At 41.8% G+C, this 14,945-nt stretch overlaps 1 protein-coding gene across 1 annotated transcript; it reads left to right on the top strand.

Moving 5' to 3' along the window:
• The first annotated feature begins 4,813 nt into the window (after positions 1-4,813).
• LOC110890352 lies at positions 4,814-5,893 on the top strand. The gene has a single exon (XM_022137953.1). It carries the CDS (start codon positions 4,814-4,816, stop codon positions 5,891-5,893), a length of 1,080 nt encoding a protein of 359 aa, XP_021993645.1.
• The last annotated feature ends 9,052 nt before the right edge of the window (positions 5,894-14,945 follow it).

The following is a 14,945-nucleotide window of genomic DNA, read 5'->3' as shown; positions in this document are numbered from 1 at the left end:
GATCCGAGATTATTGAAATAGGTACTCCATGACATGCCACAATCTCGTTGAGGAAAATTTCAGCCAACTTCTCGGTACTGTCTTTTTCACGAATCAGTAAGAAGTGAGTCGACTTGGTTAATCAATCAACACTGACCCATATCATGTCATAACCTCGAGAGGTCTGTGGTAGTTTTTGTGATGAAATCCATTGATATATGTTCCCATTTCCAAATGGGGATCTCGGGTTGCTGTAATAAGCCAGACGGCTTTTGGTATTCAGCCTTGACCTTTGCACAAGTTAGTCATTTCCCAACATAGGTCACAATATCTCCCTTGAGATTAGTCCATCGATAGTATTCTTTTAGATCTTGATACATTTCATCGGATCCTGGATGTATTGAATATCTTGACTTGTGCCCTTCGTCAACACCAAGTCTCGTAGACGGCCAAAGTAGGGAATATAGATCCTTCCCATAAAATTATAGGTGTCATCCACATTCGTTTCCATTTGTTTCTCTAATCCTCGCAAGGATTCTGCTTGAATGTTTTCCGCCTTTAGAGCTTCCTATTGTACATTACGCACTCGAGTAGTGAAGTTTGTTTGAATCGTCAACTCTAAAGCTCGTACTCGTAATGTTTTAACTCTTTCTTTCCGTCTTAAAGCATCCGCCACAACATTTGCTTTTCCCGGATGGTACCAGACTTCGCAGTCATAGTCGTTTAACAATTCTACCCATCGCCGTTGGCACATGTTTAATTTCTTTTGGTCGAATATGTGTTGAAGACTTTTATGATCAGTGAATATGGTACACATAGTACCATAGAGATAGTGACGCCAAATCCTTAAAGCAAATACCACTGCGCCTAACTCCAGGTCGTGAGTGGTATAATTCTTTTCATGAACTTTCAATTGTGGTGATGCGTACGCGTGACTTTTTCACGTTGCATTAGAACACAACCCAAGCCTTGGTGCGATGCATAACAATACACCACAAAGTCATCGGTACCGTCAGGGAGTGATAAGGTTGGTTCTTGGCATAGTTTATCCTTGAGTGTTTGAAATGCCGTTTCTTGTTTTTCACCCCAATCGAAGTTTTTATCCTTTTGAGTGAGTGAGGTTAGCGGTTGAGAAATTTTAAGAAATTTATTGATGAATCTTCGATAGTATCCTGCTAAACCCAGATATTGTCTTACTTCCGTTGGGGTCTTTGGAGCGTTCCAGTTCTTTGTGGCTTCTATCTTAGATGGGTCGACATGTATTCCATTCTCATTCACCACGTGACCAAGAAATTGTACTTCGCGAAGCCAATATTCTCATTTTGAGAACTTGGCGTTCAATTTTTCTTTCTAAAGTAGCTCCAGAGTCGTCCTCAAATGTGGTTCATGTTCTGCCTCGGTTCGTGAATATATTATTATGTCATCAATGAATACGATCGCGAACTTGTCGAGGTATGGATTACATACCCAGTTCATTAAATCCATGAACACGACGGGAGCGTTTGTTAAGCCGAATGTCATAACAAGGAACTCATAATGCCCATAGTGAGTCCTAAACGCTGTCTTAGGAATGCTTTCCTCCTGAATTCTTAGCTGATGATATCCGGATCTTAAATCAATCTTGGAATAAAAGCTGGAACCTTGTAACTGATCGAACAAGTCGTCGATCCTCGGTGAAGGATACCGATTCTTGTTAATTAGCTTGTTTAGTTCTCTGTAATCGATACACATTCAAAAGGTTCCGTCCCTTTTCTTGACAAATAGCACCGGAGCTCTCCAAGGTGAGAAACTCAGTCTAATGAATCCTTTGTCAAGTAGCTCCTAAAGCTGAGTAGATAATTCTTGCATCTTTGAGGGCGCCAGTCTATATGGAGCTTTTGCCACCTGTGCTGCTCCTGGTAGTAGATCGATGCGGAATTCCACTTGTCGTTATGGAGACAGTCCCGACAAGTCTTCTAGAAAGACTTCAGGCTGTTCCCTTACCATAGAGATGTCCTCCACTTTGTGCTCCTCGGCTTTCTTGTCAACCACATGGGGCAAGAAAGGCGACGCATCCTTTTTCCCAGATTCTTCTGAGCCTTTATGCATTTAATAATTCGCAGTGGCTTGTCTTGATTCTCCCCGTGCACTAAAAGATGTTCTCTCGTCAGACAGGGGGATGCGAATGATCTTCCCGTGACATATGATTTCGGCTCAATTATCGGATAACTTGTCTATGTCATAAACTACGTCATAACGACCCAATTGAATGAGTGAAAGGTCTATACTGAATTTCGGTGCTCCTAGTTCGAGTCTACATCCGTTAATGTCTTCTCCTGACTCAACTAATTTATCGTTGGCCAAATCCTATGAGATGGGGGAGGACGTCTAGCTTACCTGACTCTAGACCAGCATATTTTGAATTCTAGGGGGTGAAACTAATACCGACACCGGTATCAGACAAAATGGATACAATGTGTCAGTTGGTAGGAAACGTATCGACGATCCTTAATGACTTCACACAACTCCGCTAATTCCCCATTAGCTAACTTGTCAGAGCAAGACATGTCTAACCTACATGACTTTAGTTCGTGGATATGCTTGATATCTAAAGATACTAAGTTAAGCCGACGTTGGTATCAAAACAATTGATATATGCTGGTTGTAGAGTAGAAAGTACCCATGTCAACATTGGGATTTCGTGGAGTATTCATAGTTCTAACCATACACATGCTTATTCCCTTGCTTGATTCGCCCCGTAGACATTCATGAGTGTAGTGATCTCTTTGCCACAGTTAAAATCTCCTTGTTCTTTTTTTTTTTTTGAGTATATCTAACTCAATAGTTTCCGTCTTGTGCCCAGTCTCACCACACTGCTACACTTGGCACTTTTGCAAGTGCCCTCATGATGAAAGCTTCACTTATCTCATTCAAGATTCTGGCAAGTTACTAGCATATTTCTTGGTGCGAACATCGATTATGGCAGCAAATGCCTTCGTTTCTCTCGTCGCGGGTGTTTTCTCTCATTTGTTACTCATTCTCAAACCTTTCCTAAGGTGTGAGAAATTTCGATTCCCGTTGCTAGTAGATTCCACATGTGTTTCTTTCCCTTCCGCACCTTTCTTTGATAATTTGCCCATGTTTCCCGCATCCTCGATGAGACTAACTGCGAGGGTTACAAAAAAAATCTAGGTAGGGTGGCATGATGTGATCATGCTCTGGATCTTAGGGCTAAACCCCACATGTAACGCTCAATGCGTTTGAATTCGGGTGTTATCCAGTATGCAACAATCCTCGAGAGATCATAGAGGCGTCGGGGGTAACTAACAACATTAGCTCTAATCATGATCGAGTTCTAGAGTTCGGTTTCTGAAGGGGTAAGGTCCTAAAAACCTCATAATAAGTGCTTGGGACCATACCACAACCTTAACTTTCAACCTGGCACCTTGCGCGACCACGCACTGGTCTCACAAAAAGAAAGGTTTAAAAGGCCTACAACAGTCAACACTGCGCCCAAAGGGAACCATAAAACCTTGCGCCTCTCCTACACAAAACAAAGGATAAGAATCCGGAGTTAGATACTTCCGTTTAATATCCAGACTTGGATATTATTTGTCCAGACTTGAGATTTATTCACCTGTTTCCACACGATAAGGTGCCACACCAGATTACAGCAGTAACCTTCTAGAAATAATACAATCGTGCACCACCAAGACGGTTACAACCGTCTGGACACGTGTCACTATATCAGTCGTCCCTAAATTCACAACGAATGCATGCAAATAAAGAGTAATCTCCACTTAGTCACTTTACATGTGGCCAATCCCTAGCCTTTGATCTAAACCACGATCCGTGTGCTATCACGTCGGATCAAGGAGTATTAACGGAAGGAAGCATAACCGCTTACGGGGTTAGCATCTTCCGTCTTCTTTTTACTAAAGGGTTTTCCCGCCTTTAAACGACTCCCGACTATAAATATAAGAAAAATTAGGTATGAATACGGACTACACACACTTCTCAAATACACTTTCTTCTTCATTACCAATACTTATTCTCACACCGGAGTCGGGTCAAGGAGAGAACCCTCTTCTCCCCTTGGCGAGGCTAATGGTGTTCTTTTTTGCAAAACTATCGGAGAAGAAGGTCTGATAGACCTGAATCGATTGAGTGGAAACCAACCCTTTTATGCGGATTCAAACCCCCTAGATATCTCGGTTCCGACCATTTATCTAGTGTTTCTTCATTGGCGCCCACCGATTCCTCTGTCTTTTCTAGTTTTTATCTCGTTTCGATTTAGTTCTTTTCATTTTCTGTTTTGCACATGGCAGAAAATTCGTCATCTCACCGGCAACTTGGTCCTCGACCAAACAATTTACAAGTAAAAGGAATTCCGGAAGATGCCTCGGACGATAACGAGGTTCAATCCAATCGAGCAAATGATCCTATCACTGCAGGATTGTTACCGGCAAACCCTTCTCAATCAATTTTACCACCAGGGGAAACTTCGATATCCTGGTATGTCCGGTCTCAAGGGGCATTAAACGCAGTATACACACAGCTGTGTGCTCAAACTGCTCCCCTGACTCAATCACGGAGACCGGGATCTCGTGCTCATGCTTCCCAACGGGAAGAATCAACTTATGAAGGTACAAAAGTTTATGCCAGATCTATGTCACAACACATTCAGATAGGAAGTCACCAGAGAGAGGACCATGGCAGAACACACCAAAAACAATCAGTTCATGATAGGTTGGGTTCCCAGCGAGATACCCACACTGATGAATCCGATCCAACATACCGTTTAAGTGCAAATACCAGTGTGTTCAATCGATTGCAACCAAACTATAACAGGTAAATGCCTCGAGCGGTTTACAACCCTGAGGCAGAACACAACTATGACTTGGTTTACCGCCTTGCAGAAGCAGCGGAAAACTCAAAGTTCATACTAGAAATAGCTTTAGCGCCATTGGAGAAGGCTAATTTACCATCCAACATAGGGAAGTTTAATGGGTTAACAGACCCTGACGATCACCTAAGGGTATTCACCAGCGCAGGTCTGGTTGGGGGTTGGACTCTCCCGTTATGGTGTCATCTGTTTGTGCAAACCCTGACCGGTCCAGCGCGATTTTGGTTCGATAACCTACCAACCGGACAGATCGAATCATGGAATGATCTGCGAGAAAAGTTTTTGACACACTTCAGCCAGCAGCGGCGCTCCATCCGTGATACATCCGATGTCATGAACATCTGGCGCCGAGATGACGAAAATCTGGAGGATTTCATCACCAGATACAATAAAGAAGTATTGGAAATTGGCGGTGTTCATGAACAATTGATCCGTGCTCAATTCAAGTACGCGGTTCGATGCGACGACATGGTTAAAGTCTTATCTGGAACAGAAGGCCTTCCAACAAGTTGGGAGAAGATAATGGCAGCGGCCAAAGTTTATGCGCAAACTAAGAAAAACCACACAACAAACAGGCCACCACCACCGCATCATAGGCCCGCGGATTTAAGATTAACCGGCGAAAAAAGGTTTGAAAAATCATGGCGTGAGTCTGGAACAGGAAGTCGTTCGTCCGAAGACGCCCGCACAACAATCAACAAACTCTCCGCACAGCGGGAGAGCAAACAGGAAAATAGGGAGAGACAGTGGACTCCCCTAACAAAAACCCCGGCGGAGGTCTTAAGTACTGAAGACTATCAATTCAAACCTCCGGTCCCGATGAAAAATAATCGTGGACAAGACCCGGCAAAATACTGCGAATATCACAAAGACAACGGGCACACCACTAACAACTGCATCTCTCTGCGCACAGAAATAGAGAAAGCCCTCAAGAGCGGCGAACTAACGCATTTACTCCAAAATGTACGAAAAGAGATTAAGCAGATAACCCGGGGGGAGGAGGGCCCAAGTAAACGGGCAAAAACCTAAGTGACGGCTCTGTAAGTTTCCTGCGGAAAGACATGATCCATCAAATACGGCGGAAATATCAGAGAGTAAGTTAAGTTCCACATAATTATTACCAAAACTTTGTAAAGCCTCTGTGCTCTATCCATGAATAAAATTGCAAAGTTTCTATTATTTTTGTTTACAAAGTGCATGCAATTTCTTGTAGTAAGCGCAAAAACATTATGGTAGTTCCAAAACAAGCTCCATGCGTGGTCAGTGATCACATCACAAACGACCATAAATTCACACATGAGCTTTATACCAACTTCATTCGCCTTACTCAATAAAAGCAATTGTACTTATGCAAAATATTGTAAAATCATTAAACAAAACGAATAGAAACATGCTGTCCTCAAAACGTACAGATACGTCCTGAAGATGTTCAAACACGGCAGTGTTTAGGATACTTGCGCAACAGCGCACCATCAAAACAGGGATTTACATCCCGCATAGTACATGAAAAATTGTTCAAATACAATTTTAAAACTACTTTAAATCTTCACCCTCATCCGGAAAGATTTCCTTTAATCGCGCTACGTGGTCATCCGATTGCAGCGCTACGTTTATCAAATCCATAATTGGAAGTTGCAAATTATTAAACTCTGTCTTCATGGAAGCAAGCGCGGCGCCAATATTTACGCCAAAAGTTGCAGACTTACTATCACCCCAGTTAACTTTTAATGCACTGTTCAGATGTTGGGAACATTCAGCATATCCTTGCGCATACCCATCACGTCGCACAGCAACCATTAAATTAGCAACAGTTTTATCCAACTCTTCAGAGTTCAAAACAGATTCCGTAACCTATGAAATCAAGCAAAAATAAGTATCAAAAAAGCACATTCCACAACAAGAAGGAGAGAAGAAACTTACGCAAGCAATTCCGCGATCTTTCAACCAGGCCATATCATTCTTTAAAGGTTCAAGCTCGCTTTCCGCTGTAACCCGCGCCGTTACTGAATTTTCTAATTTCTCTTCAACCTCAGTCAAACGGCGGGAGGTTTCAGTATTCTCGGAATGCGCAAGCTCCAGATCCTTCTTAAGTTATTCCTGATCAGAAACCAAAGCAGTAAGTTCTTCCAACTCTTTATCTCTAAGGGCAAGGGTAGCAAAAGCTTGTACCTCTCGTTGCTCACTACGCTCCCTATGAGAACGCGCCTCCGCCAGCGCAGCTTCTGCATCAGCTTTCTCCTTCTTCATTTTTTCTACCTCCGCATCCTGATTCTTCAGTTTTTCAACCTCAGCCTTGAGGTTATTAATGATATTATGAAGGTTTGCTTTCTCAGCATTATCTTTTTCGCAAATCTTTCTCCAATTTTTAGGTTCCTCGGAAAGGAGAGCAGCTTCAGCTTCTGCTTTTCTTCTCCAACCAGCAACAGACCATTCCTCAGTCTTGCGCTCAGTCTCAAACTTGGCTTGATCAGCTTTTAATTTAGCCATCAACTGGGCCAGACGTCTCTCATCTTTGGCAAACCTCTTCTGAGACGCCATATAGGATTCCTGCTCCTTATGCATACTATACCACTCACGTACTATGCGGTGAGTGGTAGAGACATGAGAAGCAGTTTCTACAAAATAAGACTGGTAGGTCTGCTCATAAGATCGACCTTCCTGAAACTTAATCTCCCCAGGTGGAAGTATCCCCTGCAACCAATCTTGGCACACATGCCAATCCGAGAAAGTATCGCCTTTCTTTAAATTCCAAACGGGGGCGTGAGGGTCAGCAGCATCTTTCTCCGTATAAGTCCGGTAATAGTAATCTCCCAAGGTTTCCTCTGGGCAGATCGGGGAATGTTTACTAATACCAGCAGACGAGTCTTGCCCCTCAACTGTCACTTTCTCAACATGCTCCGGCATAGTGTCAGAAGGTTTAGGGGAAGGAGTAGAAGTTTCTTCAGTTGTCTCTTTCCCCAAATCTTGAACAACAACTTCAGGGGTTGGGGGATTATCAGCATCATCCACCACACTTGGATCAACACCAATAGGCTTCTCAGCTTCAACAGTCTTCTCTACACCATCGTCTACAACCTCTGTAGGTTCCAGCTGATCAGCAACAGAAGCGTGTGGAGGGGTAGAGGGAAGTTCTTCATTTACCACAGATTGCAATTTTGTGGGAATAGGAGCAACGGGAACTTCTAGAAAAATAAAAATCCGTAAGGATCTGGTCCGCATAAAGAAAACAAGGAAAGACGCCACTTACCAGGAACATATTCCAAAACAAAGGCATCAAGATTCCCTTTTCTGGTAATTTTCTTCCTCTGAACTTTTTTAGGAGGTTGACCCTCCGCATCAGCATCAGTTTGCTTCCTTTTACCAACCTTCCTATGTACCAAATGCTCGGGACTAGAATCCAAATCGATAGGCTCGTTTGGATTGGAAGAGGGAATATCAGCAGAATCCCTCGGTTCAGGCTTTGGTTCTCGTACAGTTACTACAGGAGTAAGACCCTCCAAAGAGTCAGAAACCACCACATAATCACACCTGGAGTCAGAGGAACGGCGCGTACCTTTCTTCTCTCCAACATTCTTCACCTTCAAAGGTTGAACCTTAACAGCCTCACTCCTCTTCGACGCAGAAGTAGAAGTCGTTGCGCGTTTTTTCTTTTCAGGGCCTATGCCCAAATTCAACAACTCACCTACAAAGGCGCAGAATAAAAAACTTACCCACAAAGCGCAAAAAGGAAAACAAAAACAGATGTAACTTACCCGCACCAGCAGTCGGTTGAACAGATAAATCCGCATCCCGCGGAAGAACAAAATTTCTTACGATACGGTGGTACCAAAGCTCCTCTTCAGGTTTTTTCTTGATTGTACCCATTCGTCCGCCTTCCCTCTTGAAGGCAACAACATACAGAGAAACAACTACATTTGAAGAGAGCAGCAGGTCAAAAAAAAAAGAAAAAAAAAAGGGGAAGAACCCCAAACTTACTATGACCATCCTCCGTGTATACGGGTTTGTCGTCACGCTCCATCTTCCAGTTCAAACTCATGCCGGCTCCGACAAGAGCTTTCTCCGGCAACGCAATATTGGGCACATCTTTCAGATCTTGATACCAGTTCTCATTAACGGGGGTCTGAAGCGTTTCAATCGGAACATCGTCTTTCCCCCTTAGAACCATCTTCACCGGAATCACTCCGGCCTTAATAAAGAAGAATTTTTGCTTCCAATCGTGGAAGGATTTTGGGGGTTGCAGTAAAATCTTCTTTGCAGAAACCCTCCGAACGAACGAATAGAACCCTTGGGTACAATGCATCTGATGAAAAACCCTAAATCGGGGAACGGTTGGTTCAACATGCATCGTCCGACATACAAATTCGAAATGTCGAACCCTAACCATGCCAATAGGGTGAAGTTGGGAGATATGCAGGTTATAAAACTCAAGGATTTCAAGAAAAAATCTAGTAACAGGCAAGCGAAAGTTACCATCACAGAAAAAATCCCAAAAAAGAGTAATATACCCAGCCGGAGCATCCGCCGCCGTCTGCCCCTCTTCAGGGTACAGAGCACCCCAGTTTTCTGGGAACTTGAAATTTTGAGTTAAACCATCAAAAGACGCTCTAGGCCACTTCAACGGTGGAAGTTCAGCCGACATTTCTTCAGCAAGATCTTCTTGATGTTCTCCGGTTGACATAAGAGGGAGAATGATTTTTTTTTAGAAACAAGGAAGGGGAAAAGTTTTTCAACGAAACAATGATTCCACAAAAGAGGTTACCCAAACGTTATATATACTTATCGCAATAAATAGCATCGGTAACTGTCACAGCGACTTTTTCGGATATCACAGTTCTCCAAGCAGCAGAAAAAGTACACACGCGTTTGCACGCGTGCGTATAAGAAACAGACAGTAAACACAACTGACAATGACAGATTGTCACTCAATTCACTATACCAGTCAAAGATTTTCAAAAACCTGTACAAAAATCAAAATGAAACTTTGTTCAGAAGTTTTATTATTTTTCGCGCCCAAAAGCATTTCCCTCTCACAAGTCCAGTGCTCCACTTATTTGCATAAGTACAACACTAGACTGGGGGACTTGAAGGGGTAAGGTCCCAAAAACCTCATAATAAGTGCTTGGGACCATACCACAACCTTAACTTTCAGCCTAGCACCTTGCGCGACCGCGCACTGGTCTCATAAAAAGAAAGGCTTAAAAGGCCTACAACAGTCAACACTTGCGCCCAAAGGGAACCATAAAACCTTGCGCCTCTCCTACACAAAACAAAGGATAAGAATCCGGAGTTAGATACTTCCGCTTAATATCCAAACTTGGATATTATTTGTCCAGACTTGAGATTTATTCACCTGTTTCCACATGATAAGGTGCCACACCAGATTACAGCAGTAACCTTCTAGAAATAATACAATCGTGCACCACCAAGACGGTTACAACCGTCTGGACACGTGTCACTATATCAGTCGTCCCTAAATTCACAACGAATGCATGCAAATAAAGAGTAATCTCCACTTAGTCACTTTACACGTGGCCAATCCCTAGCCTTTGATCTAAACCACGATCCGTGTGCTATCACGTCGGATCAAGGAGTATTAACGGAAGGAAGCATAACCGCTTATGGGGTTAGCATCTTCCGTCTTCTTTTTACTAACGGGTTTTCCTACCTTTAAACGACTCCCGGCTATAAATATGAGAAAAATCAGGTATGAATACGGACTACACACACTTCTCAAATACACTTTCTTCTTCATTACCAATACTTATTCTCACATCGGAGTCGGGTCAAGGAGAGAACCCTCTTCTCCCCTTGGCAAGGCTAACGGTGTTCTTTTTTGCAGAACTATCGGAGAAGAAGGTCTGATAGACTTGAATCGGTCGAGTGGAAACCAACCCTTTTATGCGGATTCAAACCCCCTAGATATCTCGGTTCCGACCATTTATCTAGTGTTTCTTCAGTTTCCAACTTTGGAATTTTTCCGCTAGCGAGCAATACTCTCCTCGCGTAAGATTCTTGAGTCCTTCCCACAGCAACCTCCTGGCTGTATTACTTCCTATAGTTTGCACTTGGAGATTCCACCAAGTTAATGTCTCCTTCAAAAGAAGACCATTCGTTTACCAAATTGTTTACTTATGTGTTCATTTACTAGCACGACCAACTGACTTCATTATCTTTATCTAGCGGACAAAAGTTACCATACCTCCCGTATCAATGGGGTCTCGCGGCTTATAATCCGAAAAAGCCTTAGAATTAAAATTTGGAGTGATTGCATCTCCAGGTGTAGCATTGCTACTTGTTCTCGTCCCATAGGAAATTGAACCACTTAAGCTGCCGGTACTATCAGTACCATCATTAGTGTCGACTCAACAACCTCATGTGGTTCAGTTTCCGCAACCCTATGTTGTTCCATAACAACTCTAGTTTGACTTTAATGGCAAGGCGTTGATTAACTGCCCCCTTTTGGACGTAGGTTTTCTTTTCGGCGCCATGTTATTTTTGATGCATAATATCTAAGGGTCTAGACTTGTATTTGGACAGATATCGCCTACCATGCGCCTAAGAATTAAGAATATAATTGGTCATTGAAACCTCAAGACCACATTGTTCATGCATGTTCGAATAATGATAACATGAATAACCGCAACCCAAAACGCGTAGTACCTCTTGGGTGTAATGGCTAAATGCCTAAGTGGAAAAAGGGGGGGTAATTCGTTGAGGAGGAGAAACGAAACGGTCGTCTCAATCCTTATAGTATGTATTCTCTACCTCATGGACCTCAATCGTCCCAAGGAGGAAAGTCCTTCGCCGCACTAAACTGTGTGACGAATACATTTATATCCCTTGAGTTCCAACAAAAATGTTATGATTTCCATAGATGCCGAATAAAATGCAATAAAGGGGTTGTAGCATGGCCCATGCCATATCATCCCTTGGAATAAGACAAATGTCAAACGACGGAGTTTAATGTAATCATTTCCCAATAACTAAGATGAGGTAAGGTGTCATAGGCACTAAAGAACCAGCCCATTTACAAGAATTCCGACAGTGTTGAGGAAAATTCCCTATGAGTGGCTAAGAAGCTTTGTTTGCTTTGATAACTAGTATCGAACAACTCGTGTTATAGACCGAATGTTAGGTGCGAAATACGTGTGATCTTCCTGTATCATAGAGTGTTATAGTAACCATTCCGGTTAGCATTCTACTAGATAAAAACTTGAACAACTTAAAAATTTTTAAATGGATCAGTGATCATTAGCTTGACCCGGAGAGCCCACCAGGATTTCCATACATTACAAGTTGTTATTACGTGGGCCCCCGTAATAATAAATTGTCTTGCATGGTCACCCTAGCATTCTCTCGTTCAAACAGATGATCAGTCAAAGAGAGGACACTATTGTCTATATACCCTCAACATAGGAGGGGCCTTCGTGATGGTTCATGTGCTAACGCCCGTTGTCATTACTCGTGAAATGGCACAACGTTAGACGGAATAGAAATATAGAGAATCCGTAACAATAGCAACTGGGGGGGGGGCACTTTTAAGATGAGTACTTAGAGTGTCATCAATCACGATTAGTATGAGCCTTAGGGGCCTCGTTCCATTAATAGATTTGTTATCCAAGGTCGCCACCTCCGCCTCATCGTCACTACCGAAGCGAGACATATACCATCCGAGGGAAACAACCATCTTCCACGGAATCCATGCTTTAGGATCTCTCTTAGGGACCAGTCCGCCATAAGCTTCACAACAGACGCGAGGTTGTCATTCTCATGGGTAATAATAGAATTCATAGTCGAGGGTATTTTCGTTCTTGGCAAATATTCCGTTCAACATATGTACAAATACATTATATATATAATCACTAAATCTCATGTTGTTTTTGTTCTCATGTTTCACATGTAATTTCTAATGTTTCAAGTCTAATCCTTATAGACTAACCATGTATTGATCCTTATCTATTACTTATGATTGAGCCCGCGTGATAGATCCTCTTGTTATCATGACACAATGAAAACCCTTTTATCATTTTTGTCATACTTTTGAAATCACTTTTGTAATGTTATTGACTTTGTTTTCATGTGAGATCCCTTCGATGATTGTAGACCAAACTTTAATAAAAGTTTTTCCCCGGTTCACTACAATCGGAGCTCTGATACCAATCTGTCACTCCCTGCTAGTAGCGGAAGCGTATTGTGTCTGACGTAAGAAAGGTAATCATTGCATCCAAATGAGTAAACACATAAACAACAACGATGCCATAGATACAATGATTTTAACAAAAGATCACAAGTTTTCCAACCTAGTTTCAAGTTTACCAACGTTCACAACGTTAACCATGACATAGATTAAGTTATATTACACAACACAAAAGTTAGTGTTTAACATAAATCACAGTGAGGTTTCGTCCCCTATATACCCATACGAAGTTGGGATATAAAAGACAAACCCTCCAAAAGTGGCCATCGTTGTCATTGACTTTCCCGTTACCCGTAGTGTTTCACCGGCTCAAGACCTGTTTCCTGAAATACATGTAGTTTTAAAAAGTCAACAAAAGTTGAGCGAGTTCATGCAGTTATTGTTATCATATGAAATCTCATAAATGTTATCTTGTAATCATGGTATGTTTTGATTCATACATGGAGTCTATTTAAGGATCTATCAGTAGGTAGCGAGCCCCTGACAAAATGTACCATAAGTAAATAACCAAACCGAGAACACTTTGTTATCATTTGGGATCAAAAGCACTCCACGGTTAACAACTAGGAGTGGGGCGTGCCTCAAGCCCAATAGATCTACACCTTTTGCACCTTGGTCACTATGTGATTAATGGTTACTAATGTTATCATCCTACTTATGCACATTGATCATGTTATCTTCTACTCCGTAACTAACATACCAATAGTTTAGCATGTATTTCCCCTTGATGTTTTTGAAAACAAAACATTGAAATCAGTGAAAGGAGGGACATGAACTAACAAGTTTGCGTTTCGTGTACGATGATATCGAAGTGAGCGTCCGTACGTGTCAATAACCTACATGTGTACTAATCTCGTTAGACACTAGGTCTTTTGGACCTCGTACAAGTTGTTCATCTTGAATTCTTCATTATATTCTCGTTTGTCATCTTTGGAACAAATTTGTATTTTAGAGCGTTGATAGTTTACTCGCTCGATTGTTATGTATATACATGTATTCTATACGTATTGAATTATAGGTGAACGGGCTTCACCCTTCACATGTCTTCGTGCCGCGCACGCGTGTAATTGAGCCCTTGCTCATGCCATTAGGCCGAGCCCATGTCATCTATGTTATCGAATTTAAACCATGTTTTAATGTTATTGGGCAGAGCCCATGTCATTGGGCCGAGCCCATGTTATCTATGTTATAGTGCCTAACCCATGTTTTATTGTTATTGGGCCGAGCCCATGTTATATTGTCATTTGGGCCCTAGCCCATTTATTAAGGAATTTGGGCCTAGCCCATTACTAGCTTTGATAGGCCCAATTCTAACTTTATGAGTCCATTAACATAAGCTTGCAATTTTTTTACCAAAATGTTACCAAGTAGTAAACTTTAAATAAGTTCATTTTTCCTATGAAAAATGCTTGGTAATTTGTATAGTTTTCGACTTTCCGGATTCTTGTTATCGATCGTTTAGATATGTGCTCGTTTTATGTCTAAAATATGTTATTTTAGACTCGACTTTGTAGTAACTTGTTCACGATGTCGATACGCCCAATCTGTTGTCTTCAAGTGTTATGTATTTCCATTTCGGCCATTTTATTTAATTGTCCGATTTACTAGCATTTCTTGGACCATGTAGAAACATGTTTGTGTATTTATTTTGATCACCCTATAGGTATCTAGTACATACACATATAGCACATATTACATGCACTTGACAAGTTTCCAAAAAGATATACAATTTTTACCAAAAATATATATACATATATGGTTACATTTTTGACCATTTATTTTTGTAAAAGAATAAGTTTAAGTCCATAAAATTTATTGAATATTTAAGACTTAAATATTTTCATTTGGTTTTCCAAAATGACGTTTATGACCACTAATCGCGGT

Source organism: Helianthus annuus, chromosome 2 (genome assembly GCF_002127325.2).
Source record: "Helianthus annuus cultivar XRQ/B chromosome 2, HanXRQr2.0-SUNRISE, whole genome shotgun sequence".
Taxonomy (NCBI): domain Eukaryota; kingdom Viridiplantae; phylum Streptophyta; class Magnoliopsida; order Asterales; family Asteraceae; genus Helianthus; species Helianthus annuus.
The sequence above is the reverse complement of the archived record's forward strand: the minus strand, read 5'-3'. Positions and strand labels throughout refer to the sequence as shown.

Coding starts and splice junctions, on each gene's coding strand:
- LOC110890352 (XM_022137953.1), top strand. CDS start 4,814: ATGCCTCGAGCGGTTTACAACCCTGAGGCAGAACACAACTATGACTTG.